This window comes from Peromyscus leucopus, chromosome 10 (genome assembly GCF_004664715.2).
Source record: "Peromyscus leucopus breed LL Stock chromosome 10, UCI_PerLeu_2.1, whole genome shotgun sequence".
Taxonomy (NCBI): Eukaryota; Metazoa; Chordata; class Mammalia; order Rodentia; family Cricetidae; genus Peromyscus; species Peromyscus leucopus.
The window spans coordinates 88,514,735-88,540,930 of record NC_051071.1 but is presented as its reverse complement, the minus strand read 5'-3'; the positions used below and the strand labels follow the sequence as shown (position 1 = coordinate 88,540,930).

The window sequence follows — 26,196 nt, the reverse complement described above, 5'->3', positions numbered from 1 at the left end:
GAAGGGTCTCCCTGACTTCCTAAAGCCCAGCTGAAATAAGTGGAGACAAGCTTATTTATAGAAATGTATATTTTATACTCACATCGGTGGCACATATGCTAGAAATGTGTATTTTATAAGTACTGGACATAAATATTTATAAGATGGCTAAAATAATGACATTGTACATTCCATTCAAATCTCTGTCACCACAACCTAATCATTGGAGTGGGTCTAGTATCCAGATTTGTAACTTACAACAAAAAGAGTAGGCAAATTTTTGGAACAAGCCTCCAGCCCACTACTGGGTTTTAAGCAAAGACAAATAGAATGCAGGATGAGAAGTGGTTGCTTTTCACAATAACATAAACTTTACCCTGAGTGCTGACAGAATCTGCTCTACACACACACACACACACACACACACACACACACACACACAAACACACACACCATAGCTCTAAAATCAAAGCTGTGTTTCTGTATTGATCCAGTTTCAGCTGCCAACCTACTGATGTGATATGCTGGCAATTCACTGGGAGGTGACCCAAGATTCAGGAGCAGAAAAAACAATCACAAGAATTTACTTTATTTATGGCAGTGGAAGGCCTGTAATTGGTTTCATACCACCACACTGGCCAAGTAGTCATACTATGCCCTCACACTGGGGCTATTGGTAATTCTGGAGCAAGTCGTGGTGCAGTACATGCCACCAACCTTTTATTGGCCACCAAACAACACTGAGTCAACTCTTGAATCAATGCAACATTCTGTTGCGTTCAGAAGGAACAAAACCCCAAAGGTCTCCCATTCTTTTCCTTCCTGCCCCTAGCTCTAGTGCTCATCAATGTGTTTGAAGACCTTACACTGGAATGCAGCTTAATCTCTCCGTAAAAACTTCCCAGCAATTTCCTAAAACCTGGGGAGAACAAAACACTAGGAACTTGTTTAAAGCAAAGCAAACTTTAGTTTAGACCTCAGCGCCACCAGCCATCTTTGTACTCAGTAGCTCAGTCGTGGGAGGTTTCATCAATGCCTACTGTGATCTGAAGAAACGTGGAGTGACTGATTTTTCTCTAAGTGTGTTGTTACCATTTGAAGTTTTTTCTGGGCAAGAATGTCTATCCAGGGCCTGAAATCCAGATGTTGTCGTTTTTTGTCTCCACAAGGGACACAGAGAACCGGCCTATACGTACACTGTATTTGGTTCTTTGTCATTGGTTTTTTTTCTCAAACCCTATGCATTTCAAGAGTGACTGTAGTAAGGTCTGAGAGTGGGTCATGTTGAAGATGTCTAATTTACCCCACTGCTTCCAGCATCTTGAGAACAAGGCTCAGGGGTCCAGGAATTCAAAGTCTAGTCCTTGAAGGTGGCAGGTGCATTTTTTGTGTTATGAAGCCAGAAATAAGTGTTATCCAAAGAAAAAAAAAGATTCCCATGTCCACTATTATTCATCCAAAATGCAAATTATATTTGCATTCAGCTAATTGGACTGCTCCTGATTAGATAAAATTGTATGGGTCCTAGGTCTAAGCCTAGTGTGAAAAGAGACTGGAGTGGAAGAAAAATAGGACAATACAAACTGAAATTGAATGAGCTAAGTAGCATCAAGAAGGCCTAAGACGTGGCGTCCCTTGCTATATGACGAGATCTGAAGATACGGAAACCCAAGACTCTTGCATTTTTACTCGAAGTTGTTAACAATCAAAAACACAGAAAGGAAATGATGGTTCCCAGCAAGAAACTCAAATCTGAGAACTTGGGGAGACTATCATTAGAAGTTATTTACCAACGTGTGTTCAGCCTGTGAAGATGATACAGGGTGTTTAGGAACAGGGCAGTAAAAACGAAGTTTGTTTAAAAAAAAAAAAAAAAGTTCTCTGAACCCGAGTTTAAAATGTTGTGTGAGACGGCCATCATGAAGGGCTATGACACTCAAGAAGGAGCGCAGTCACCTGAAGGGAGCTGAAAACCACAAGCCTTGTTCACCTCTGACTCCTCCGTTCAGGGCTCCCTGTCGGCTGAACCCAACAGAAACTGGGTAAGAAAGCCTGTTGATCCCACCCCTGGGGGCTCCACAAGGCTGAAAACGGGAAAGGAGAGAATGGGTGTGGGGAACACAAATGGACAAAGACTGTGTCAGATACGTGGGGAACATCTCTCCCCAGAGTGGGAAGGAAGCGGTGAACAGCCACAGTCCAGCTGTGAGCCAGCTGTGAAGCAGCTGTGCTTTTCCTAGGGCTCTCTCAAAAGGCACAAGTAAAGCTCAGCCGCTCCCTTTTCCCAAGGAACTCCTCTCACCAGCTCCAACCATGAAGCTCCTTGGGATTAGCTGCATCTGCAGCTATGAGTGATGAGCTATGTTACATCACTGGGCAAGCAATGCAGTCCTCATAAAAACCGTTGGCCCTGACAAGGCTGCAGGAGAGGCTTCCCCCATGTGCTAAGTCCTGGAGGGACTCCTTGGAATGAGTGTTTTCATCCATAGCTTACACAAGAGCCAAAACCTCCTCAAAGCACACCACTATTCCCCGGAGGGGCCCAGGACCATGAGAATCAGGCTACTTGGAACGGCATTTAGGTATTATTTGCTGTTTTTCTTAATCCTGAAAGAGAACTCTCTCAGTGAATAATTCTTGGTCCATTCACACGGTTGAAGAAAACACTTGAAATCCTTCTCAACTAGAACTGAACAACTGACTTCGTAACGAAAGGGACAATTTCCACCGAAGCCAGCAGCATTACTGTGTACTCACAGATTTTAGCCAATAAGAGAAAGTCAAAGAAAAGCCGTCGGATGAGAAAGCCAGGACCAGGCATTCAAGGGAGAAAAGCTGGGTGGTGGTGTGGTGGCGGTGTAGGGAGGAACTAAAGGGAAAACAGGATAGGATATCTGATCGTGGCAGGAGCCAGCCCTCAGGCAGAAACTCCCATGTTTTTAGTGATATGGAGCATTTTACCTGTATTATTAAGCCCCCATAGTATCACAAGTGTGAGGGGCCTTCAGAGGAGGCATGCTGAGAAGCAGATGTGAGATTCATGAAGCCAAGAGTTTGTGCAATGTATGGAACCTTCTTTGGTAACATAAAGGAGTCACCATGGTCAGGCTCTGAACCTCATGTGGCCCTGTGCAAATGAGGGCTCTGAAATTTGAGCTTCTTAGTTTTGTAATCTGTCCCTCAGCTATCTAACTAGCTAGATGTAGATAGATAGATAGATAGATAAATAGATAGATAGATAGATAGATAGAGATAGATAGATAGATAGATAGATAGATAGATAGAGATAGGTAGGTAGATAGATACACAGATAGATACAGAGATACATAGATGATGGATAGATAGATACATAGATACATAGATAGAGATAGATAGATAGAGGATACATAGATACATACACAGATAGATACAGAGATACATAGATGATGGATAGATAGATGGATAGATAGATAGATAGATAAATAGATAGATAGATAGATAGAGATAGATACACAGATACATAGATGATGGATAGATGATAGATAGATAGATAGATAGATAGATAGATAGATAGATACATAGATAGATACATAGATAGATACATAGATAGATACATAGATAGATACATAGATACATAGATACATAGATAGATACGAGATAGATAGATAGAGGATACATAGATACATACACAGATAGATACAGAGATACATAGATGATGGATAGATAGATAGATAGATAGATAGATAGATAGATAGATAGATAGACAGATAGATAGATAGATATAGGTAGGTAGGTAGATAGATAGATAGATAGATAGATAGATAGATAGATAGATAGATAGATAGATAGAGATAGAGGATACATAGATACATACACAGATAGATACAGAGATACATAGATGATGGATAGATTGATGGATGGATGGATAGATAGATACATAGGTAATGATAGATAGATAGGTAGATAGATAGATAAATGAGAGATAGATAGTTTCAGATATTTATAGCTTGAAGAATATGCAAAGCTATTGCTGAGCAGTAAATAATGTAAAAATGAAGAAACCTCGCATTCACAGAGAAAGGGGAAATAGGACAGATGCCATAACCGGAATTGAAAAAGGGTAAATATGACCAAAATTGCTTCCCTAATTACACTATGAGGTAGGGCAAGATGGAGCATTCTAAAGGCAAATTCTTGAGGGAAAAACCACCGAGAACGGCTTTGTGACTGTGCCTCGTGGAGGATGGGAATGAGACACGTGGAGATTAGTCTGTGGTATAAGATGAGGGGCCCTGAGAGAGATGATGAAGCCATGTGCAAAGGTGCTCATTGTCGTCTTACCCTGAAAAGCCTGTGGGATCCTCTAAACATAATTAAAGTAATCCTTCAATAACAGGCCCTAGAAGAGAGGGACTGTCCTCATCTGAGGGAGAGAGAGGGAGCGTTGAGCGTGTCCCCGGAAGCACCCGTTGGCATGGCTGGAATGGCAACAGCAGCGAAACTGCCCATTTGCAAAGCGGGGTGCTGGGGAAGTTCTCCCTGGTGGGCAGTGCTGAGGAATGGAGGTAAGGTCACGGGTGGAGGACCTGAGTGGCACACAGAGAAAGAGCTTACCACATTGCCTGGCATTAAAGTCGGGGAAAAGAAGGTACACTTTTAACAAAATTATACTTTGGGCAACACAATGAATACTAAGAGACTCAACTTCCGTTTCAGCCATCCATTGCTGAATACCAATATATTGACCCAAAACAGAAGCCCGTATATAACGTGGAAAGATTTTTGTGGGTCAGGGATCTAGTCTCATCAGGAGTCCTGACCTGATGAAGGAGCATCACCCACACATGAGTGTGCTTTGTCAAGGACACGTGGAAAGCTGAGATCATGAGGACTGGTAAGCAGTGTCTTCGATGGCAGGACAGCCTAGGACAAGTGAGTGACTCGAGGCTCCTGAAACAAATGTTCCGAGGGGAAAGCATTAAAATTCTGTGACCTGGATCCAGAAGTCTGGAACGTCACTTCTACCTTACTCACATGACGCTCAAGCAAGTCACTGAGGATGGCCCGAATTCGAGGAAAGAAATAAGGCTACATTCAGTGAGAAGAGCAGCAAAGACCTCACAGCCTGCGGTGAGGAGTCTAAGGCATGGTCTCCAGACAGCTCAGCAGCATCACTTGGAACACAGCTGGTGTCTGTGGAGCTTTGGCTCTTAGTAGGATATTTCTTTCTGCCGCCAAATGTTTCATCTGGGTGTTTGCCTTCACGGCTTGGACTGTCTGGCCAATAGGAGAATTCTAGACATTTTGGGTTCTAAATACTGGTTTCCTCAGAAAGGCCCTAAGCATAGCATGAGTCTAGCTGGCATCATTGAAAGTTTCAGCTGAAGTCCTCCATCTGGTAGGAGCCATCCTGTTCCTAACAGAAGGAAAAGGTTTCTTTTCCTCCTTTCCCACCGCTCATCTCAGCCTCTCGAGCTGGAGAGCATAAAGTGACAAGGTGATTCCAAATCTGTGCATTACTAATGGCCAGAATCATTAAGCCATTTTCTGCCTTGGAGTGCTTCAAGAAATTGATAGTTTCTTCATTGTCACAGGTGTTGGGAGTCCCCGATAGCTAGGTGCTCCCATTTGAGTCTCATGGGAAAACTGTCCCTTCCCTGTTTTGTAAATGAAGAAACAACTTGACCAAGGTTGTTGGTCTCTGGGCTGTCTGAAGACAGTTCCGGTCTGGAGCTCAGATTCCAGTTCCCTACCAATGGTTCTTTCAAACCGTGCTGCTTTGAGCAAGCTTGTAGATTTGAAGAAGAACCTTTATCATCTCCCGTCAGTGCGCAAAACCGAGTCATCAACTATAATACCACACATGTGAAATTTTGTCTCTCTCAGCATCTTTCATCTAGATTCAACTGGTCTTTCTGAAAACAAAGTCTGCGTTTGTAGAAACAGCACACCAAGTCTGACTGTCTCAAAATAAATGGTTTTTTTCACTTATCCCAGAATAAATAGTATTCATCATACTGAGCGAGGACATCATGGTTTTCATTTTCAAAGTACATTCATTGCAAGCATCAGCAAATGAAGCCTACTGAGTCTTCAGTATGGTACTCGTTTTCACAGCATCTCTCACTTCCTAGTACAGCCCTCCACTTCATACAAATCAGCACATTCAAATAAGAACCTACAGACCATGAAGTTGTTCCCGTCAATGTGGGACAAATACAGTGACCTTGACATGGCAGCATGCCCAGTGATTTATCTAAAGGACAAAGAACACACTAGCACCATCTCCTGCCTTTTAATATAGGACAAGCAAGTATTTACCAATGGCTTACTAGCAGTATGTCATCTCAGGCAGTTTTTACATAGTATTAAACATAAAATTTTGAAATAAAGAAAAAGGAAAATGCATTTTTCAATGATTCTTTACAATTAGCACTCACTGAGAGAATAAAGTATTTTTGGACTATCATCAATCATAGATATATCTTCTGAATTCCCTCTAAATTTATTGTTTATTTACTTGAAATTTTTGTTATTTTTGCTCTTAATTCCAGATATGAAACATTTTTATTTAAATTTTTAGCCTTTGGGAATTTCACATATGAGTACTATATTTACATCATTTCCACCTCTTCCTCTTCCTCCTCTGTTTCCCCTTCCCCTAGTAAAATACTTATTTTTGATATTTGAGTCAAAATGTATTTTGGAGAAAAAGCCTCTGGGAGTTGTGAAACGTATAGGGTTACCTTTGGTTTCATGATAAAAACACTACAGTTGGAGCAGAGCTGGAGGCTCCCGGCAGCTTGTGTCTTTCCTCATTGTAAATGGAAACAAATGAAGGATCTGTTTTTATAGGAATAAGACGAGGTAAGGACTGAAATAAGTCTGTCCATTCAGATGTGGGAGACTGGTAAAATGATAGTCACTTCTAGAGTGGGTAATAGCCAACTAGCGTTTGTGAAATTACGTGGTAATCTTCCTGCAGGAAGCCCTCATGATCACTGACACTGTCTCCTTGATTCACAGGTCCAGACAAAATGGTAGCTGCTCTTTTCTTCCTGTACCTCTTGGGGACTGCAGCTGCAATCCCGGTAAATTCTGTATTATGTCTCTTCTGTGTTACATCTCTCCCTCTTGACTCTGTATTTAGATAAAAATGTTCTTGACCTGAGGTCAAGAAGCAGGAAGATCCATGTCAAGTTCCAGCTGAGCCTTAAAAAAAAAATCCCAAACAAAGACACTCCCACCAAAAATAATTCTTTTAGAATGACTTTGGATCTTTTTTTAATTCCAATTACATTCCTTATTGTCCAAGAAATAAATGAGTAAGTAAAAGGAAGAAAACCAATATAATATGCTTTAAATATATTTTTCCAAACAATAAGGTAAAATAAGTATGTAGCAGAAAATGTTGACTATCATCTTATTAGACAGAGTGTACCCAAAGAAATGGCCATGGAGAAATAAATTAGCTTACAGATCTGTGAAAAAAATAAAGAATTTAACATGTACTGCATAACCATTCTCCTCCATTATTTTCTTCAAGACCAAACGCATGCTATCTGATTTCTCAGATTGAGACTCTCTCCAAATACTCTACAATAATAAAAACAGGAATTAGTGTAGCAGGACCATAAACGGCTATGGTATTCAATGGCTGCTACCTCATCTCTAGGCTGTCCAAGAAAGTATGCTCCAAGTAGGCTTGACAAGGGCTTCCTCTACTTCATAGTCAGGCACGCTCACCCCACCGCCATCTACAGTAATAAAACCACTGTGTGCAAGTCCTTTTCCAGGAGGCCATGTCAGAAGCCTCAGCACTACTGGAAGATTTCCTTTTAAAATAGATACATAGCCTTGTGATCACTTCTGATGTTCCACAGATGACCTGTGTCATCTTCCACTAAACCATTGTGCCAACTGTTTTTCTTCAGCCAATGGAAGAACCAGCCTCCTTTAAATAGGCCACATTGCCACCTCTCCTCTAGCCCCAGGTTCTGTGATTCGTTTTAGGTGAAGGGGGGGTAGTTCCAGACAGCTTCATCGGCGAAGACCAACTCCATGCCACCCCGATCCAGCAGTTCATAAAAAGAAAGAATTTATGACAAACACTAAGAATCACGCTGTAAATTAACTCATGTGGAGTAGTGCAGTTGACGTTACACATTGTGCTCTGAAATTAGAAAAGTGGGACAAATTAGCATAGAACCGAGTTCCCACAAAATCATTGCTTTTTCCTGAAAATATGTTTTCCCTTTGGAATGGTCATGGTTTCAGCTTTGTAAACAGACATCCAGAGTCTTTGAACCAAATGTCTGGTGACACTCCCACGTATAGACATAAGCCAGATGTGTCCTTTCTGAGGCAAGTTATTATAAGCAGACCCAGCCAGATGCTGAAAAACTAAGTATCTTCTCAACGGACTGGCCACTATAAAATCCTGCAGCATTTTCCAATCCTGGTGGACTTCTTTAGCAGCTAATAGTTTCTATGTGGCCGAGAGATTCCAAGCAGATTCTCAAGACAGCACAAGAAATAAACATAGATAGACATGGGAATGATGACGAGATAGATTTCAATGACCAGATACTTCTGAAAGAAAGTGAGCTGCCGTACCAGTGTGCACTCCTTGGAGATAGGGGGAGCAAGAAGGCGCAGGAGAGAGCCAGGGAAAGAGAGCAAGCATTCAGCAACAAGCCCACCGCCCCCTCCAGCGCCTCTCCATGATGCCCTGTGGAAGAAGGGACTTACCAACGCAGGCTCCATTTCTCCTTTTCCTCTTCCCTTCAGTTTCTTTCAAATCATTTTCAGCGTTAATCCTCTTAGTGAGAAGGAGGTGAGATGCACAATAGCAAGCAGAACATAACAGATCCCATAGCCACCTGGCTTACTTTACAGACACTGTCAGCACTACAGGACCTGAATGAGAAGACACTGTCCAGTCAGAGCCTGGCTCTACTCTTACATCCACTGCATACCCACAGGATCTCCATCTGTGATCATGGCAAACCCCTGCTTCAGACACTGACAGTTCATGGGTTATCATCATAGAACATGACTGTCAGAAAGAGGAGTTTTAACTTGGGAACTCACTGAAATTTACAAAAAGTTTATGTCCATCACTCGGGGTTTCTCTGTGTTTCTGCTCACTTTGCCAGGGGAGGTGGCAGGATAGAAGACAGCAGCAGCTTGTCAAGGCCCCAGTAGAGATCAAAGAGCCCTCGAGGCTTTGAGGGAGATTCCCCTCCATGTCTAGCCACTCAGCTTCCCTTTTGTGCATCACTGCCCTGCTTTCCACTGATGTCTCCAGCCTTGTATGAAGCCGTTGCTCTGGCTGGAATCAGACTCATCAGCGGCTGCTCCCAGCCAGCCTCCATGCCTTGTCTCACACAATCTTTGAATTAGTTCTAAATTAAATTGCTTATTTAGACAAAGATGTCCTGATGTATGTTGAAGCCGATGAGACCAAGAAAATAAATAAGTATTTAGCAAAGATCTTATAATCTTTTCTACCAATTATCAGTGAGAACTTCAAAGCAGCCAAGGTGCTGTACATTGCTACATCCCAGGACTAATTTTGTTTTTCTTCAACTTTGTGTTAAATGACACTTTTCAAGATTATAAATTATGAATGCTTCTGTCAAGGTTTGAGAATTCCAAAAGTCAAGGATAATCTTTATTGAAATGTCTTCTGTTTTATTTTCAGCCAGTCTTTGTATATATACATAAATGTGACTATAATTCTTTCAAGTAACAGTATATCACAGGCATTTGCTTGTAGCCTAGAAAATTCTAGAGACTATCGTTCATTAATGTTATCACTAAAGACTGCAGTAGTGGTGATAATGACAAAAATAATTCGTATTTTTTAAGCTGGCACCTGTATATTAGTAACACAAAGTCTTCATTTTTCAGACAAATGCAAGGTTTCTCTCTGATCATTCCAACCCAACTACTGCAACCCTGGTGACGCCTGACGATGCTGCAACCCCCAGAGTCGGGGTGGAAGCTGCGGCAGATACAGGAAACCATGCCAACGATGAGGTAAAAGTAATCATTATATGAGGGTCATCTTTTTCTTTCTCCAGAGAATTCAGTATCAAGGCATGCTTAAAGCTTAATATATTCATTTCTCAGTTTAATTTTGTAAGTACAATAATCACATGAACTGTCTCTAAATACTAGACATCATCTGACTAATGAGTGTACTCCCTGTCGTGAATTGCTATATAAAACATTTCATTTTACAAAATTCAAATTCAGAATAAACCTGTGCTTTAGAATGTGAAGAACAACATGAATATATTTACATGATAATGTATGGAAAAAAAGAAAGAAAAATGTTCAATGCTAGCTTTGTAGTGGTAAATAGGAATACCATGTCATTTATTTCAAGAATAAACTTTTGTTCTTTTAAGGCTGAAAAACCTTCAGCACTGAAGTCGGAAGAGGAAACCCACGAGCAGTCAACAGAACAGGACGAAACCTACAGCCATGAGATGGACCTGAAGGGTGAGGAGGACGGTGATGGTGATTTAAGCGTGAATCTGGAATATTCACCCACGGAAGGAACGATGGAGGTACAAGAAGGGACAAGTGAGCCTGGCCAGAAAAAGCTCCTAGAGAACACCGATTCCCCTGCTATTGCCTCGACTTCCTCTGTAGATTCCAACCAACGTGAAGACATCACAAAGGGGGAGGAAAGCCAAGAGCAGCCTGTAGGGGACACGAGCCAACCGCTGAACAGGAGCAGCGAGCATAACGGAGACTTGGCGGATGACGAAAGCCAGGAGCAAGAAGCTCCCGATGGAGAAGAGGAAGAAGAGCCAGGAGACATTGGTGCTCCCAGCGAGAACCAGGAAAGGGAAAAAGAACTTCCTGAGGAGCAGCCTACCAGCAAGCAGGAGCAGAACAGTGACCAGACTGACGGCACCTTAGAAGAGTCCAGTGAACCAACTCAGATAAGCAAGATGCAGAAGAATGGGTCTGAGCAAGGCAACCCAGGGCAGGAGGGCGACTCCAACGCAGAAGGGGAGGCTGACAGGGCAGCAGGCAACAGGAAGCATATTCAGCACACAGAGCAGCAGGGCGAGGAAGGAAAGGCTGGCCTTGAAGCTATTGGCAACCAAAAGGACATGGATGAAAAGACAGTTTCCACAGAACCTACCGATGACGGTGTCATCACGACCAGGGACAATGGAGGCAGTGATGACTCTAAGCACGGTACAAGTGACGACTATTTCATCCCCAGCCAGGAGTTCCTAGAGGCTGGAGACACAGCTTCCCTTGACTATCACGTCAAACATGTTGAGAAAGCAACAGATGAGGATGAGAACGTAGATAAGAGTGAGGCTGGAGACGACCAAGGGGTGAGAGTATTTACATTGATGCTTGTCCAATCAGTCAGCCAAGAAACAGTCACACTCTGCTGTGTGTGCTTCTGGCAGTACGTCCTTAAAATACAGGGCAGGCTGAGCTTCCCTCATTTGAAGTGACGGACCAAAAGCAATGCAATTTTGTTTCAGACTCTGTGCTTATACATAATGAGACATCTTGAAAATAGAATCCATGTTTAAGCACAAAATTCATTAATTTCACAAACACTCTCTATGTGTGTTTACAGCTTAAGCATAATTTTATACAATATTTTTAATGTGTCTGTATTTTAACTGTGACCTGTCACATGAGTTCATGTGTTAAATCTCTACTTTTGGGGCTGGGTCAGTACTTAAACAGTATTTGGATTTTGGAGAATTTCGTATTTCAAATGTTCAGATTATGGATGCTCACCTTGCTCAGTTATGTATTTGTCTGCCTGTCTCCATCATTAGACTGAGAACATGTTTTATTTGAGCTCCTAATAGAAGCAGACCTTTGATTTGAGGGACAGTTATTATAGGAGTACAAGAAACAATTTAAAAAATTAAAATTACATAGGGAAGGAAAAGAAGCTAAAAAAATAAATTCATTAAAATTAAATTCATTAGGAAAAAAAACTCCCAAGGATTATTCCATTTGGGAGTAAGGGAGCTGGGACATTTATTTTGCCTGGGACTTGATAGAGAGGTAACAATTCCCCCAACACATCCAGTCTGTCCTTTGAATAAGCCAAGTAGATTTCTATGGCTTAGGGGGCTTAGAAATGCAGAGAGGGGAGTTGAAGTTCCCTGCAGCTGGCTGGAAAATTCTGACAGACCTGAAGAATGGGAGACAGAGGCAGCTGCAATATTGCTGTCTTCAAAACTGGCGTTCTGTTGGTCCAGCCGAACCACTGTGTCTGTCAGAATGCCTCCAACATGGTCAGGGCCAGCATGTGCGTTGAATTAACCATAAAAATTAAAGTACTCCTTTAAAATGCAAACACATGCCCATATGAAAATATGGAAATTGCAGTTGGGAGAAAGAGGGAATTCTGTTTTGATCTGGCTGCTTAATCACCTGGGACTTTCAGGCAAATTCCCAGCACACTGCCTGCCCCCGCCCCAGGAGGAATTGACCCCATCTGCCCCCCAAACAAGAGGAACTGACCCCGTTTGGGGTGGCAGGTAATCTCAAGTCCCAAGACTTCTGCCATTCTGAGGTAGGAAGTTTCTTACACCTCAAACCCTGCTAAGAAAGTTTTACCAACACCTCCACAGAGGTCACTGATGGACTTCCATCCTCATGACAGAATCTCAAGACAATGTATGGGGACAGTGCTTTGGACCCAACTCCAAAGGGGTGATCCTCCTCACATGGAACGATTCTTACTCTCCAAGAGTTACTGTCTCCCTCTGCAGTTGCAGGGATTTCCCTGTTGAGATCTTAGTATGCACAGCTCAGTGGCAGTATGCACAGCTCAGTGGCAGCATGCACAGCTCAGTGGCAGCATGCACAGCTCAGTGGCAGCATGCACAGCTCAGTGGCAGCATGCACAGCTCAGTGGCAGCATGCACAGCACAGTAAGACAGAAAGCAAATCACTGATCTCTTTATCTCATTGAAATTCTGCTCTTGTTTTCAAAGGCCAAGAAAGCCGAGAGCTCACCAAATGTTGAACTTTCAGAGGAAGGCAATTTGAGGGGGCACAGTGCTGGTGAGTGGATGCTATGCAAGCCCCAACAGGTCCAGGGAGGGATGAACTCTGACATCTGGGCTAGCACCCCCTTCCATTCTGATCCAGAAAGCCACGTCCCCGGCCTCCCTGAGGAAATATTCCATAAGGTGTTGGTATTTCTTGTGTGTGTTTGATAGGCTGTGGGTTAATGTGCTTACACACTGAAAGTCCTGTTGAGATGTTACACAAAGCTATCTTTATCCTGCCCAGAGCCCCAACACTGCTTTCAGTTCTGAGAAGGGCTGACTCTGTTGCTTACTCTCAAATCCATCCTACCCCAACCACAAACATCTTTAATTTCAACAAAATGAAATTCCCCTGGCTTAGCTTCCAGCTTCTTTGCACATCATTTTGTGCACTTCAGATTCTGTCTCAGCCAGGTCGGAGGACCGCTGGCCTCCTCCAGCATCCAGTCTGCTGTAAGGAGACAGCTGAAGTCCTAGGCACACGTCTGAGGCCAGAGTCCATCTGCAGATGAGCACATCGTTAAGGTGTTTTCCACCATCTCCCTGCTTTCACGGTTTCAGAATCTGGTTTTCCTGTCTGATGCGTGAAAGAGAAGCGAACCGTCTGGATGACGTCATGTTAGTGCACAGCTTCTCTGTGTCTGTGTTCCCTTTTCACTCTCTCCTATTAGGTTCCTGCATGAACTTCCCGTGTAAGAGGGGGCACACTTGCGAAGCAGATCAGCAGGGGAAACCCCACTGCGTTTGCCAAGATCCAGAGACTTGTCCCCCTGCAAAAATCCTTGACCAAGTAAGCATCCTGCACAATAGTCCTCAACATACACCAAAACTCTAGTTTCCTGAGTGGAAACAGTTTGCAATTTAATCTATTCTTTTAAGTGAGTACATCTTTTATTATCTAATATTTGAAGGATTATCGAGTGGGAGCAGATACCAGAGAGATCAAAGTGTTTCGGTTAGGGCATAACAAATTAATAATGGGGCTGAGGAGATGGCTCAGCGGGTCTCTGGAGGTCTAAGGATGGGAATTTAGATCCAGCACCCACATAAATGGTAGGTGAGAGTGGCAGTGTAACCCAGGACACTCAGAAGGCAGAGGTGAGGACTGCCGGAACAGCTGACTAGCAAGACCAGTGGTGTAGATGAGCTCTGGGTTCAACTGGGAGACACCACCTCAACAATGAGGTGGGGAGAGGTCAGAGATGACCTGGCATCAGTGCCCTACATACACACACACACACACACACACACACACACACACACACACGCACGCACGCACGCACGCACGCACATAACGGGTGCACACACACAAAACACAGACTATAGTGTTGTGTACACTACACCCATAACACATAAAATATTTACACTGAAAATTTAAAAGATAGCAGACAAACCTTTAATTCATTCTCTCCTGGGGACATTCACAATTACAGTTCTATGGAGATCTATCTGGAGCTAAATTATCGACACGGGTTTAACTTAGTAGATTTCTCTTTCTTGGCGCCAGATCAGAAAATCGTTGTTTTAATAGGCTCTACCGAAGCACATCTTTGGCCCAGCGCGTTTACCAGACACCAGGGAAGTGTCCTCCGGGGGTGCTGGGTTCCATCACTTCTTGTTTCCCTTCCCTAGGTTTGTGGCACTGACAACCAGACCTACCCCAGCGCCTGTCACCTCTTTGCCACCAAGTGCAGGCTGGAAGGGACCAAAAAGGGACACCAACTGCAGCTGGATTATTTTGGAGCTTGCAAATGTAAGACACAGACCGCTACCGCCAGACATCATTTCCGGGTGATCTTTGTGCCTCTCTAGATACTGCCTATACAAACAAAAGAGTTGATATAGTTATGAAATCAGTCTGAAACTAGCACCAACTCAGGAGTTCCCAGGCCTTCATCATGGGAGGTTCTGAATCCATGGGGGTGTGTCGGAACTAGACTTTTGTTTTTCAAGAAACCTAGACAATTCCAATTCTCCCCCACTGGGTTCAGAGGCACCATTGTGAAGTGCACTTAATAAAGGCTTGAAAGACTGGGGTTTTCTGAATTTCTTACCTGCCCTCCAATTTCACTTAAGTCTTTGTCAGGAATTTTTTTGCAGTAGATTCTTCCAGAGGTTGTTTAGTACCGTCTTCCTGCTCCAGGATATCCTCAGTTGTGTTTGGCACATCAGTAGTCCCACACTAGTACAGCCCAGGCGTGTTTCTGCTTCTCCTCAGTTTCTACACGCACAAGATATTAAGTGTTATTGTTTGACTTGCTCTGTCCACTGAGGTGGACAAAATCATCCCTGTGCGTTCTGGGCAGAAGACTGGGATGTTACTGTGTTCTCTCAGCTTGTCCCCACGAAGGCTGGGACGTTACTCTGATCCCTCGATTTGTCCCCACACTCTGAAGCTTTGCACTGAGGCAGTAGCCACAGCCTTGAGATCCAGGGAGACGGTGATGAACTGAGCCCTCTTGGCAGCCGGTGTCCGATGTGGGGCCGCCTGGAAACAAGTGTGGGCTTCTCTACGTGCAGAGATGCATGATTTGCTGCTGCAGAGAGAGCTCCTCTCGGCTTTTTCCTCTGCTGCTAACCAACAACCCGAATGCCCTCCACTTCCAGATACCTGGTCCCTGGTTCTATAGCACTAGTTCTCAGCCCTTTACTGCATGTCAGAATTATTTGGGGGTCTCCTAAGGCATCCTGGTGCCCAGGTCCCACCACAAAATTATCAAGATCTTCTTTCCATAGTAACTGTTACCTACTAGGCACAGTAAAGGCACCTGGGAGACTGAGGCAGGAGGATCACAAAAAAATACCCAACAACTCCGGCATTTGATTGGGATGTTTTTAAGACATCCCAGGAGGCTGTGCTGTGCCACCGGTCAGGAGAAAGCAGGTGTGGAGCTTCGGGTGATGAGGACTTGTTGTTTGAAGTATGGTCATCTCCTATTGTCTGCTTCTCCCAGCTATTCCTGCTTGTACCGACTTTGAAGTGGCTCAGTTTCCCCTGCGGATGAGAGACTGGCTCAAAAATATCCTGATGCAGCTTTACGAACCGAATCCCAAACACGATGGTTATTTAAATGAAAAGCAGAGAAGCAAAGTAAGCTCCATGCTCTGATACATGAGTGTCTGTCTGCAGGACCCGAGGGGGTGTGGTGAGCGCTCACTGCCTGGCATGTCTGCAGGACCCGAGGGGTGGGGTGGTGAGCGCTCACTGCCTGGCATGTCTGCAGGACCCGAGGGGTGGGGTGGTGAGCGCTCACTGCCTGGCATGTCTGCAGGACCCGAGGGGGCGGGGGTGTGGTATGGTGTGGTATGGTGTGGTAAGAGCTCACTGCCTGGCATGTCTGCAGGACCCGAGGGGTGGGGGTGTGGTGAGCGCTCACTGCCTGGCATGTCTGCAGGACCTGAGGGGGGTGTGGTGAGCGCTCATTGCCTGGCATGTCTGCAGGAGCCGAGGGGTGGGGTGAGTGCTCACTGCCTTACACAGCAGCAGAGTCTGCCCCCTTTTCTGCATCTGCTTAGCCTGCGTGCATTAACATTCTATCGTGGTCACCATCCATGCCACAACTTCCGTAACACAGCCAAACTGCCCACCTTCTGTTCACGGGGCTGTAGCCTGGAAAGTGTTCCTTAAGTTTCTATGACCAAGCAAAGTTAACAAATTCAGCTTTCTGATCAGCTTTCCCTGACTGTAAGAAATACCTCAGACAACACGACTTAAAGGTTTGGCTCACAGTTTTGAAGGTTCTGGTCTGCGACCAATGTCAACTGTGGCCTTTGGGCCTGTGTTGAGGTAGCACATTATGGCAGGGAATATTCACTTCACAGTGGACCAAGGAACAAAGTGCAAAAGAGGAGGTGCGGGGCTCCTGGAATCCCCTTCAAGGGCATGCTCAAGGACATGCCCTGTATGACAGGAAACTTCCAACTAAGCCCTACCTCTGGACAGTTGTATCGTTTCCCATCAGTGCCGTGGGCTAGGGACCAAGCCTCCAACTCATGGGCCTTTAGAGGATGCTGCATCTGTGATAAAGCAGGCCCAACACGCTTAAATCTAATATTTTTGGCCTCATAGGCCAGGCACAGGTTCTTCTCTAAGGGAACTTGCTCTTATGCCAGCACACATTAAGATGTGCAGAACATTGACCCCAGAAGTTTTAAGAGAAGATTCTTTCATCAGGTAGTTATTGAATGTATCCCAGGTGCCATAATTGACCTACATTCTAGAGATACAGCAGCGGACACGTAAAACTTCCACCTTAAAAAGTTTACATTCAGGGCAAGGAGACAGATTACTATACAGAAGTAGATTCATGTGTGTGAAATGCCTGGCGATAAACTGAAATTTTACTTTGATGAGTTGTTTTAAAACAAAAAGAATGAGAAAGGGGGGCAGGGAGGGAGGGAGGGGAAGGGAAGGGAAAGGAAAGGAAAGCAGAGGCTGGCTGTATTGATTAGAATCCATCTCACCTGGGTCAGGCTCACATCCTGGGCAGGTTTTCATCTGTCACACTGTTACCCTTTCATTAAGGTTTAACAATTCTGAGACACGTTCCTGGTCCTCTGACAGCCTTCTATCTTCTTAATCTCAGGTCAAGAAAATCTACCTGGATGAGAAGAGACTCCTGGCTGGAGACCACTCCATTGAACTTCTCCTGAGGGACTTCAAGAAAAACTACCACATGTATGTGTATCCTGTGCACTGGCAGTTTAATGAACTGGACCAACATCCTGCGGACAGGTAGAGACTACCCCCACCCGGGACACCCCCTGGTAATGATATCTAGGTGAAATAGAACTCCAGACGCCACTGGGAATACTTCATTTTCAAACACTGATTCAAACCATCGTGGTTAGGAATCTAATTAAAAATCAGTGAGGAAATAACTGAAGATATCAACAGCACAACTTCTGAATTACCGTACCCAGTTTACTTATTAAATCTCTGTGTTTCCTACGGAGATGCCTTTTATTCTCATTCTTGAACTAAATCCACAAGGTGATCCAACTGGCTCAGCTCGGGTCACCTCTGGGACAATCCCAGCCTGGCCAGTGAGTGAGAGCCAGCTCACATAGCCCGACTTGGGGTGCACATCTAGAGACTGGGATTTGTGGAAGCACAATTCTCAGCAGGAGGCAAGCTTTGGGCACCACGACCTGTTCTTGCCTGCAGCTTTTCACTGTGTACAATTCACTTGGCATGCACAGTGACCTTGTGGAAGGAAATGCTCTTGGTGATGGAGTCTTAAGTCCTTATGCACAAGCCATGCCGTTAACAGGTGGTCATTGTCTTCTTGCAGAATCTTGACACATTCCGAACTTGCTCCTCTGAGAGCTTCCCTGGTGCCCATGGAGCACTGCATAACACGATTCTTCGAGGAGTGTGACCCCAACAAGGACAAGCACATCACCTTGAAGGAATGGGGCCACTGCTTTGGGATTAAAGAAGGTAAATTCGTTATCAAAGAACAATGCCTAATTCTTCAGATAAATACTGAGTCCTATGGCCTAATAGCAAGATTGCTATTAGGAGTGTGTGTGTGTGTGTGTGTGTGTGTGTGTGTGTGTGTGTGTGTGTATACCCATGCATGCACACAGTCCTTTAATCTCAGAACTCAGGAGGCATAGGCAGGTAGATCTCTATGTGTTTCAGGCCAGCCTGATATACATAGTGAGTTCCAGGACAGCCAGGGCTACATAGAAAAACCTTCTCTCAAAACAACGACAACAAAAACAACAATAATAATAACAACAATGTAGGAGAAACCTGAGTAACAATGCTTAACTCCAGGCACACTATGCAGGCACACACACACACACACACACACACACACACACACACCGGATGCTTTATGGTTATATCTAAAAATATATACACATGAACATACAGTCAAGCAGCAAGAAAAGACGGGCCATCAAAAGTCGGAATTTCCCTCAGAGGTTATATGTGTGACCTTCTCCTTAAAGTTCTTCATGCCAATGTACAATGGCTTGGAATTAGCGAGACCTGAGAGTGTCGGAACTGAGGTTGTTCAGCAGAAGACCAACCCTGCCGCTCTCCATGGTCCTCTGGAATAAACACCAGTGAGAGCCTGTTCTGTGAACACCTCCTCTTCTGCGTTAGTTGCTATACCACATAACAAATCACCCCCAGATTGTTTGCCAGGGTCAGGAGTCTGGGAGTCACTTTCCTGGGCGGGTCTGGCTTAGTGTCATGTGACCCATCTGTTATCGAGTGCAGAGGTTACCTGCAGGATCTGCCTCTAGTCACCTCGTTGTTTGCAGGTGGCTTCAGGACCCCACCGTGTGGTAGCCACCTACCTACCCTTAGTAACCTAAAGTTGAAGTCCACATCACTCTGCCATGTTCTGGTGGTCACACAGAACAACCCTGCTCTCAGGTGGGGAACATGGGCCAAGGGGGATCATTGGAAACCATTTTGGAAACTGGACTTCATTAGTACTAAAAGAAATGAGCAAGCCGTTAGACCCAGGCTGATACAAAAGGATCAATTTCCTTTCTAACACCTATTCTCCAAGCAGAGTATTTATACAAGTTCACATATATCCCCACAAATGGTTAAACCTGTCTTTTCAACTCCCTGCTGAAAAGAGAGAGCACCCCCAAGTGCAGCCGAAGCCCCACTATTATCAATATGAGGGGCTCAGCTGGGCCAGAACATTTTCATTTACGTCCTCTTTCAGGACGTGGTTGGGATTTTAAAGACCTGATAAAAAGGCAAATTTGAATAAAGGCATTTACTTAAGGAAAAAGAGTTTTTCTTCTGTTTCCTTTACAAAATATCTGGCAGTTCTTCCACAGTCAGCCTGTCCAGGCTCTGACTGGAAGAGCAAGAAAAGTCCAAGCCCAGTGATTTGCAAAGCTACTAATGGTCTTGTTTGTCACTGTGGTCTGGCTGGCCTTGTGCTATTTTGAGGTTGGGAAAGATTTATCACATACTAAGCCAATTAAGGCCGTCATTAAATGTTCAGTTAGAATAAGCAAACAAGTTATCACTTTGGGAAACAGCAGGGCAAGGCAAAGACAGAATGACATCTCTTTATAAACGTACTTTCTTCCCTGAGAACACTAATAAGAGCAGAAGAGAAGATAAACTTCAGGCAGCATTTTCCTGAATTTCAGCTGCCGTGATCTGAACTAGCGATGTTCAAATGGCACCGCGCCGCCATCGGCCAGCTCTGGGCATGCCACTCATCTCAACCTCATCTTTAGCTGTAACAACGAGGCTCAGAAAAGCGGTGGGAGGGTCTTCGTGATGATGACACACCGTCTGTCTGTCTCAGTCAGGGTTTCTATTAATATGATCAACACCACGACTAAAAGCAACCTGGAGAGAAAAGGGTTTATTTCACCTTACAACTCTCAGGTCGCAGTCACCACTGAGGGAAGTCAGGACAGGAATCTGGAGGCAGAAACTGAAGCTGAAGTCATGGGGGAATGCTGCTCACTGCTTGCTCCCCATGGTTTTCTCGACCGACTTTCTTATAGAACTCAGGACCACCTGCCCTGGGGACCATCACTCACAGTGGGCATGGTCCTTTTACATCAATTATCAATCCAGAAAATGCCCCACAGGTTTGTCTTCAGGCTAATCTGATGGGAGCATTTTCTCAACTGAGGTTCCTTCTTCTCAGATAACTCCAGCCTGTGTTGAGCTGATAAAAACCCAACCAACACACCACCTCTTGCATCTACTCACATGACTCTTAGATAAAAAACCTTCCAAGTGAAACTACTGGAATAAGTCAGACCACACAGGGTCTCCTGAGCTCTTTAAAGACTTTAGGAGTGTCGGGGTGTCATCCAACAAGAGTCCTGTGGTTACACTGTAGAGTGAGTTACAAATGGTTGAGGATGCTGTGGTAAGTCCAAGAGTTGATAAGAACCTGACTCAGAAGTGACTGGGGAGATAGTGATGCCATCAAGACATCTTAAAATAGAAGCACACCCACACGGTGCAGGTCTGGGGTATAAGGAGGTAATGGCTGGGAGGAAATACTAGGCAGGGAGCAGACAACTGAGGGAATCTAGAGAAAGCATGTTGTGTCCCCATTCCTGCTTTGGGCCAGGCAAGATAGTTAGGGACAACTTTTCCTCTGAGGTAGGAAACACAATGACAGGAGCGGATTTGGGGCAATGACAAATTCCATTGGGACAAGTTGAATTTTTAATTACTTACAAAACAAATATGATCCACGGCTCAATATAGGAGTCATAATTTCAAGAGAATTTGGAAATTGAAATATACATTTGGAGAGTTATGGATATAATTCAGTGGTAGAATTCTTCCCTCCAATATGCATGGACGTGAGTTTATCCACAGCAAGGGAAGGAGAGAGATTGGACATATGGGGAATACTCAACACTAAGGAAGGGAATTATTCTGCCAAAGAAACTTCATCAAGTTATAGGGCAAAGGTCTAGGATTAAACACCATGGAATCACACATGTAGACAACATATACTGGATAAGGAGTGTAGAGAGGAGAATGAGCAGTGTCCCTAAAGGGAAAGGACGAAGGAAAGTTCCGTGTCAAAGAAGGTGTCCCAAAGGGAAGGGACTATGCTGACTGCAAGGATGATTGAAGGCAGAAAAGGTTCACAGGTCCACTGATGTGGAAATAGGGATGTCCAGGCAGTGCTGGCAAGGCTACCCTGGTCCAGAGTGGTCTATGTCCACCAGAGGAGGCCGTATTGTCCGCCATCCCAGCAGCAACAGGCATGTCTGCAGATGACTCGGTTCAAAGCTGAATGAGCTGTGCCTAGACGTTTGCCCTTCCTATGGCACTTCAGCCTTCCTTCATACTTGGCACTTCTTGCCCTGGTCCTCCTTTAGTGTTTCTCAAACTGTACGAAGAATTCCAGAACTGCCTAGGTGTCCATGTGATAACTGTCCCCCACCAGGGATTCTGATTCCAGAAGCCAGAGGTGAAGCCTAAAGACATTTTCAAAAGTTCAAACTATGTCGAGAATCAATTCCATGCTGCCTTTTTAGATGGTTTTTGCACATCCACAGCTCTAACCTTCCTTGGCTTTGTGGCTTTCCAGGTGACTTTCTAAGAGTGTATCTATTTATGTATTCATTCATTCATTCATTCATTCATTCATTCATTCATTTATTTTTACAGAAGACATAGATGAAAACCTCCTGTTTTGAATTAAGATGTGAAAGAATCGAGACTTCCCCATCGGCTCCTTCTACGTTAACCACTTCTGAATACATGCAGCCATGACACTGTAGATTCATATTTAGCAAAATGTTTGTTTGCATGTAAGAGAAGACAATGATAGTAACTGCTTGATGGTGATATACATATGTGCTAGGCTTTAACATTCCCTTAGGAAATAAACCTTTAAAATTAAGTAGACTCGATGTCTACAAAAGACTGTACTGTCTGGGAACACTTTAACTCATAATAATGCATCTAATTTTATAATTGATAATTATAAAACATGAAAAAATGTCTTTGTATTGTGACTAACACCTTATGCATGTTAAGGAAGTGAGATATTGCATTTTGTGGTTAATGTGCCTCATTTTTATTATCTTAATGTCTAATAAACAGCCAATAAAGTATTAAATGCCTGCTCAAGTTTATTTCCAGTTATTTATTTAAAAAAATAAATGTAAAAGACCAACCCAGGGCTTACATTAGAGATCAAAATGGAATTGTGCTTGCTTACTGCTCAAAATAAAAAGTGCACTTAAAGAAAAGATTGAGATGTGTTCTATAGTAAACAAATTGTAACAAGCTAATCTCCAGCATCCTTCATCATTATGTAAGTTTCAATGGAAGTGGGGAGGTTGAATTCAATTACTTTTTAGCCAAGTGCAGTTTAAAATGTGGGTGATTCCACATTGCTTTATCCAACCTATTCCAGCTTCTGTACAGCAGCCCTTGTGTATCAGGGAGAAAGAGGTCTGAAAGATCTCTGTGTGTTTCATTTGTCAACATAAAGTGAAAGGGGCAGACGGTGAGTCATGGAGTGAGTGCCATGATGGCCAATGCTGTGAGAAATCAGCACTACTCCTGTGGCCTGATTGTGTCCCAGAAAATTTGTGTTTTCAGTTGGGCTTTTCTGCGATGCTAAAAATGGGGACATAAAAGTATAAAGGACACCACACAGTTTTCCAATGTCTGAAGTGAGGCACAAAAAGTTTCTGGCATCCATTTTATTCCAATTTTATAGTATTTGAAAAAATGGGAGGTTATGTAATTTCCTGTTGAAATAGAAGCTATTGACATAATTATCTTCAATTGTTTTTTATCTTTTTTTTTTTTTTTTTTTTTTTTTTGGTTTTTTGAGACAGGGTTTCTCTGCATAGCTTTGCACCTTTCCTGGAACTGGCTTTGTAGACCAGGCTAGCCTCAAACTCACAGAGACTCGCCTACCTCTGCCTCCAGAGTGCTGGGATTAAAGGCGTGCACCACCACCACCACCACCACCACCACCACCACCACCACCACCACCACCGCCTGGCTGTTTTTAATCTTTTATGAGATAAGTAAGTCCCTTTTTCTTTAATTAAAATCACATTAAATCATATCCTCTCTAGATAATTAGGTTAAATTTGACCAAACAAAATCTAATTATTTATTTTTATCAAATAGGAAATTAATTTTAGAAATTATTCTAAACTTCAGAATATGATAATGTACACCACAACTGCCTTAATTAGAAACCAGTTTTTAGAAGTTAGGTTTTAGAAACCATGTTTTATAATTATACTAGCAGGTATCAATTAGGCCTAAAATTTTATTTTACTCTCAGGGAACTCCATAAAAATGCTTTAAATAAGGAAAACTGATTTTAATATTAAGGATGCCATCTAAACATTTACTAAAAACTTTTATTTGAAAATCACTTTCGTTTTGAAACGAAAATACTAAGAATGGAGGCGTTCAAATCTTACTGCAGGTCGAAGGCCCTGGGAAAGAGACCACAGAAGCACTCTCATGTTCTCGATGGTTAGTGCTTAATGACCAGTGGGTTGTGATACAGATCACTCTAATCCCAGTCAAGGCAATGAAGTTGTCTTTTCAGAATCAGTCTTTAAGCCGATCTCAGTAATTGTGATCTCCTAAAAATGGGAGTTCCTAGTCTCAAGCCAATTGCTTAGTGTAGCCATGAATTTGTGAGTCATATTGCCCATGACCATGTAGACATTAGTAACACAGCTTAAATACTAGCCAGGTGTAGGATGTCCGTCCACACTGCTTCCTGAAGCTGTCGCTCCGAGGACCGTTTGAAGCACAGGTAATTAACACAATATAATTTATACTTCTCAAAGGATGTGGAACATTCTTGGGTTGGGTGGTTCAATGATTTCTACTATGTCCACTTATCAAAATAAGAATTTTTAGAGTTTGAATCCAGAAAATATAGAAAGGAAAACTATGAAAAGAAGTCTCTGTTCAAGCAAAGTGATACAAACTCAAGCAGAGTTGAGTTTAAGTATAAAGTAGCTGGCAGATGATTCACAGACAGAATCTGGCTCAAATGTTGGGGGCAAGTATTCATGAAAATATGGTGAGGCTGTTCTCTCACAGCCAGACTCCATAGTACAATGGTGTAGTCTAAAATGCAGAGGGTAAGTTAGTTCTAAGTGCATGTGATTTTACAAATGAAGGTTTACTTACTTCAGAACCAACAGGGCAGAGCAGACCTTGTTCAGTTGCTTTCCTGAATTTATTCACATTGTGCTTATTCTTATCAACCCATGATGTCTTGAAATTTTTTCTCACGTAATGTCCTTTCTAAGGAACTGTAATTCTCAACAGCTGCATCCAGGGCATATGGACTGGTCAGTCTCATGTAGCACAAAGCTTTATCTGTACATTCTGTAAAAGCTTTTCTCTGCTGTTAGCTGGCGATGGTCACTCCCTCATTGTAACACTGCAGACAAGAGATCTATGCAGGGAGATCACAATCTCAAGTCACTAAGGAAGAGTGGGGGTGGCAGGCAACATACCAAGTCAGAGAATGACTGGTCTAGGGGCATTTAAAGCTTTTTAAAGGTTTTCCAAGCTTAAAAAGAAAATGTGAATCTAGAGGCAAGATTTAGCCTGTCAGCATGTCTGCTTCAACCGTCTGTTCACCATGGAAACAGGATGTGGAGATCGATCACCTCATCCTTCACTCCAGACTCTCCCTGCAGAATGAAGGTTTTCCTCCTGGCCGCCCTGCTGAGCACCACCACCGCTCTGCCCATCCCTGTGAGTACTTCCTCAGCTGCTCTGTCAGTCACCACTGTGAGTCTTCATGTTTCAGGGCTAGAAAGCATCTCACATCTTCACAGAAGAGGAAAGCAGAGTCCAGGAGTGCAACGGGATCAGGACTCTTCCTGGGTCTCAGGCTCTGTGTGTCACAAAGCGGCTTCTGGAGACCTTAGCTAGAGGGTGACCTTGGGCAAAGAACTAACTCATGCTCTCCCTGTCAACCAAGTAAGAACAACTGCAGTGTAAAAATGACTAGAAATGGTTCTAAAACACTTAATGTCCTAATTGCAACAGAGAGCTCTTGGTAAACTTAGCAATATAAACCAAGGACTCTACAGAGACCCAGGTCAAAAGTGAGCAGTTGACTTGAGCTTCGTTTATAACAGTGCCCTATATCACCTGGAGTTTTCTTAAAAGGCTCCTCTCAAAGATGCTCTGACGCCAAGACTGATGCCTGATAAACTTGGTTTTACAGGGAGGAAGATTTAAGACTACCCACACTAGTTCTAAGATTAATATTAAAAACTTATGTCTGAAATATGCAGTTCGGGAGTGTGACAGATCATTGAAGTATTATACATGGATGTCTTTATTTTGGAAAACAAGATTTGGATATCAACCTATGCCCATGTACAGCATGCCTGAATAACAAGCCAGTCTGTTGTATTGGGTCACAGTCTCTTCGTGCAACATTAGCAAGAACTGTTGTTGTGATGTATTCTTGGTAGCGCTGGGGCTCTGGGTAGGGTGTTGCCCATGCAAGGCAAATGCTCTTCCGTCCAGTTACATGCCCAGCTCAGACACACACGGCTGTCTAAAGTTCCAAACGAGATGGACCGCCCACCTCTATAGGAACACCGTGCTGAAGAAGCTGCTGCAGCACACACATCTCCCTAATTTTAGTTAGCATCTCTGAAACGAGTATGTGTTTCAGCCGTGGGG

General features: G+C 43.5%; 1 protein-coding gene across 1 annotated transcript in view; it reads left to right on the top strand.

Annotated features, from left to right (window-relative positions):
• The window catches only part of Sparcl1 (SPARC like 1), a 30,184-nt gene extending 7,558 nt beyond the window's left edge, over positions 1–22,626 (top strand). Inside the window, exons 2-11 of the mRNA XM_028867314.2 lie at positions 6,985–7,049; positions 9,874–10,002; positions 10,377–11,327; positions 12,963–13,032; positions 13,691–13,809; positions 14,652–14,772; positions 15,974–16,110; positions 17,606–17,754; positions 18,314–18,462; positions 22,162–22,626. Coding sequence (XP_028723147.1) covers positions 6,996–7,049; positions 9,874–10,002; positions 10,377–11,327; positions 12,963–13,032; positions 13,691–13,809; positions 14,652–14,772; positions 15,974–16,110; positions 17,606–17,754; positions 18,314–18,462; positions 22,162–22,190 — 1,908 coding nt within the window. The 5' untranslated portion in view covers positions 6,985–6,995 and the 3' untranslated portion in view covers positions 22,191–22,626. The remainder of the gene's footprint in view (positions 1–6,984; positions 7,050–9,873; positions 10,003–10,376; positions 11,328–12,962; positions 13,033–13,690; positions 13,810–14,651; positions 14,773–15,973; positions 16,111–17,605; positions 17,755–18,313; positions 18,463–22,161) is intronic.
• The last annotated feature ends 3,570 nt before the right edge of the window (positions 22,627–26,196 follow it).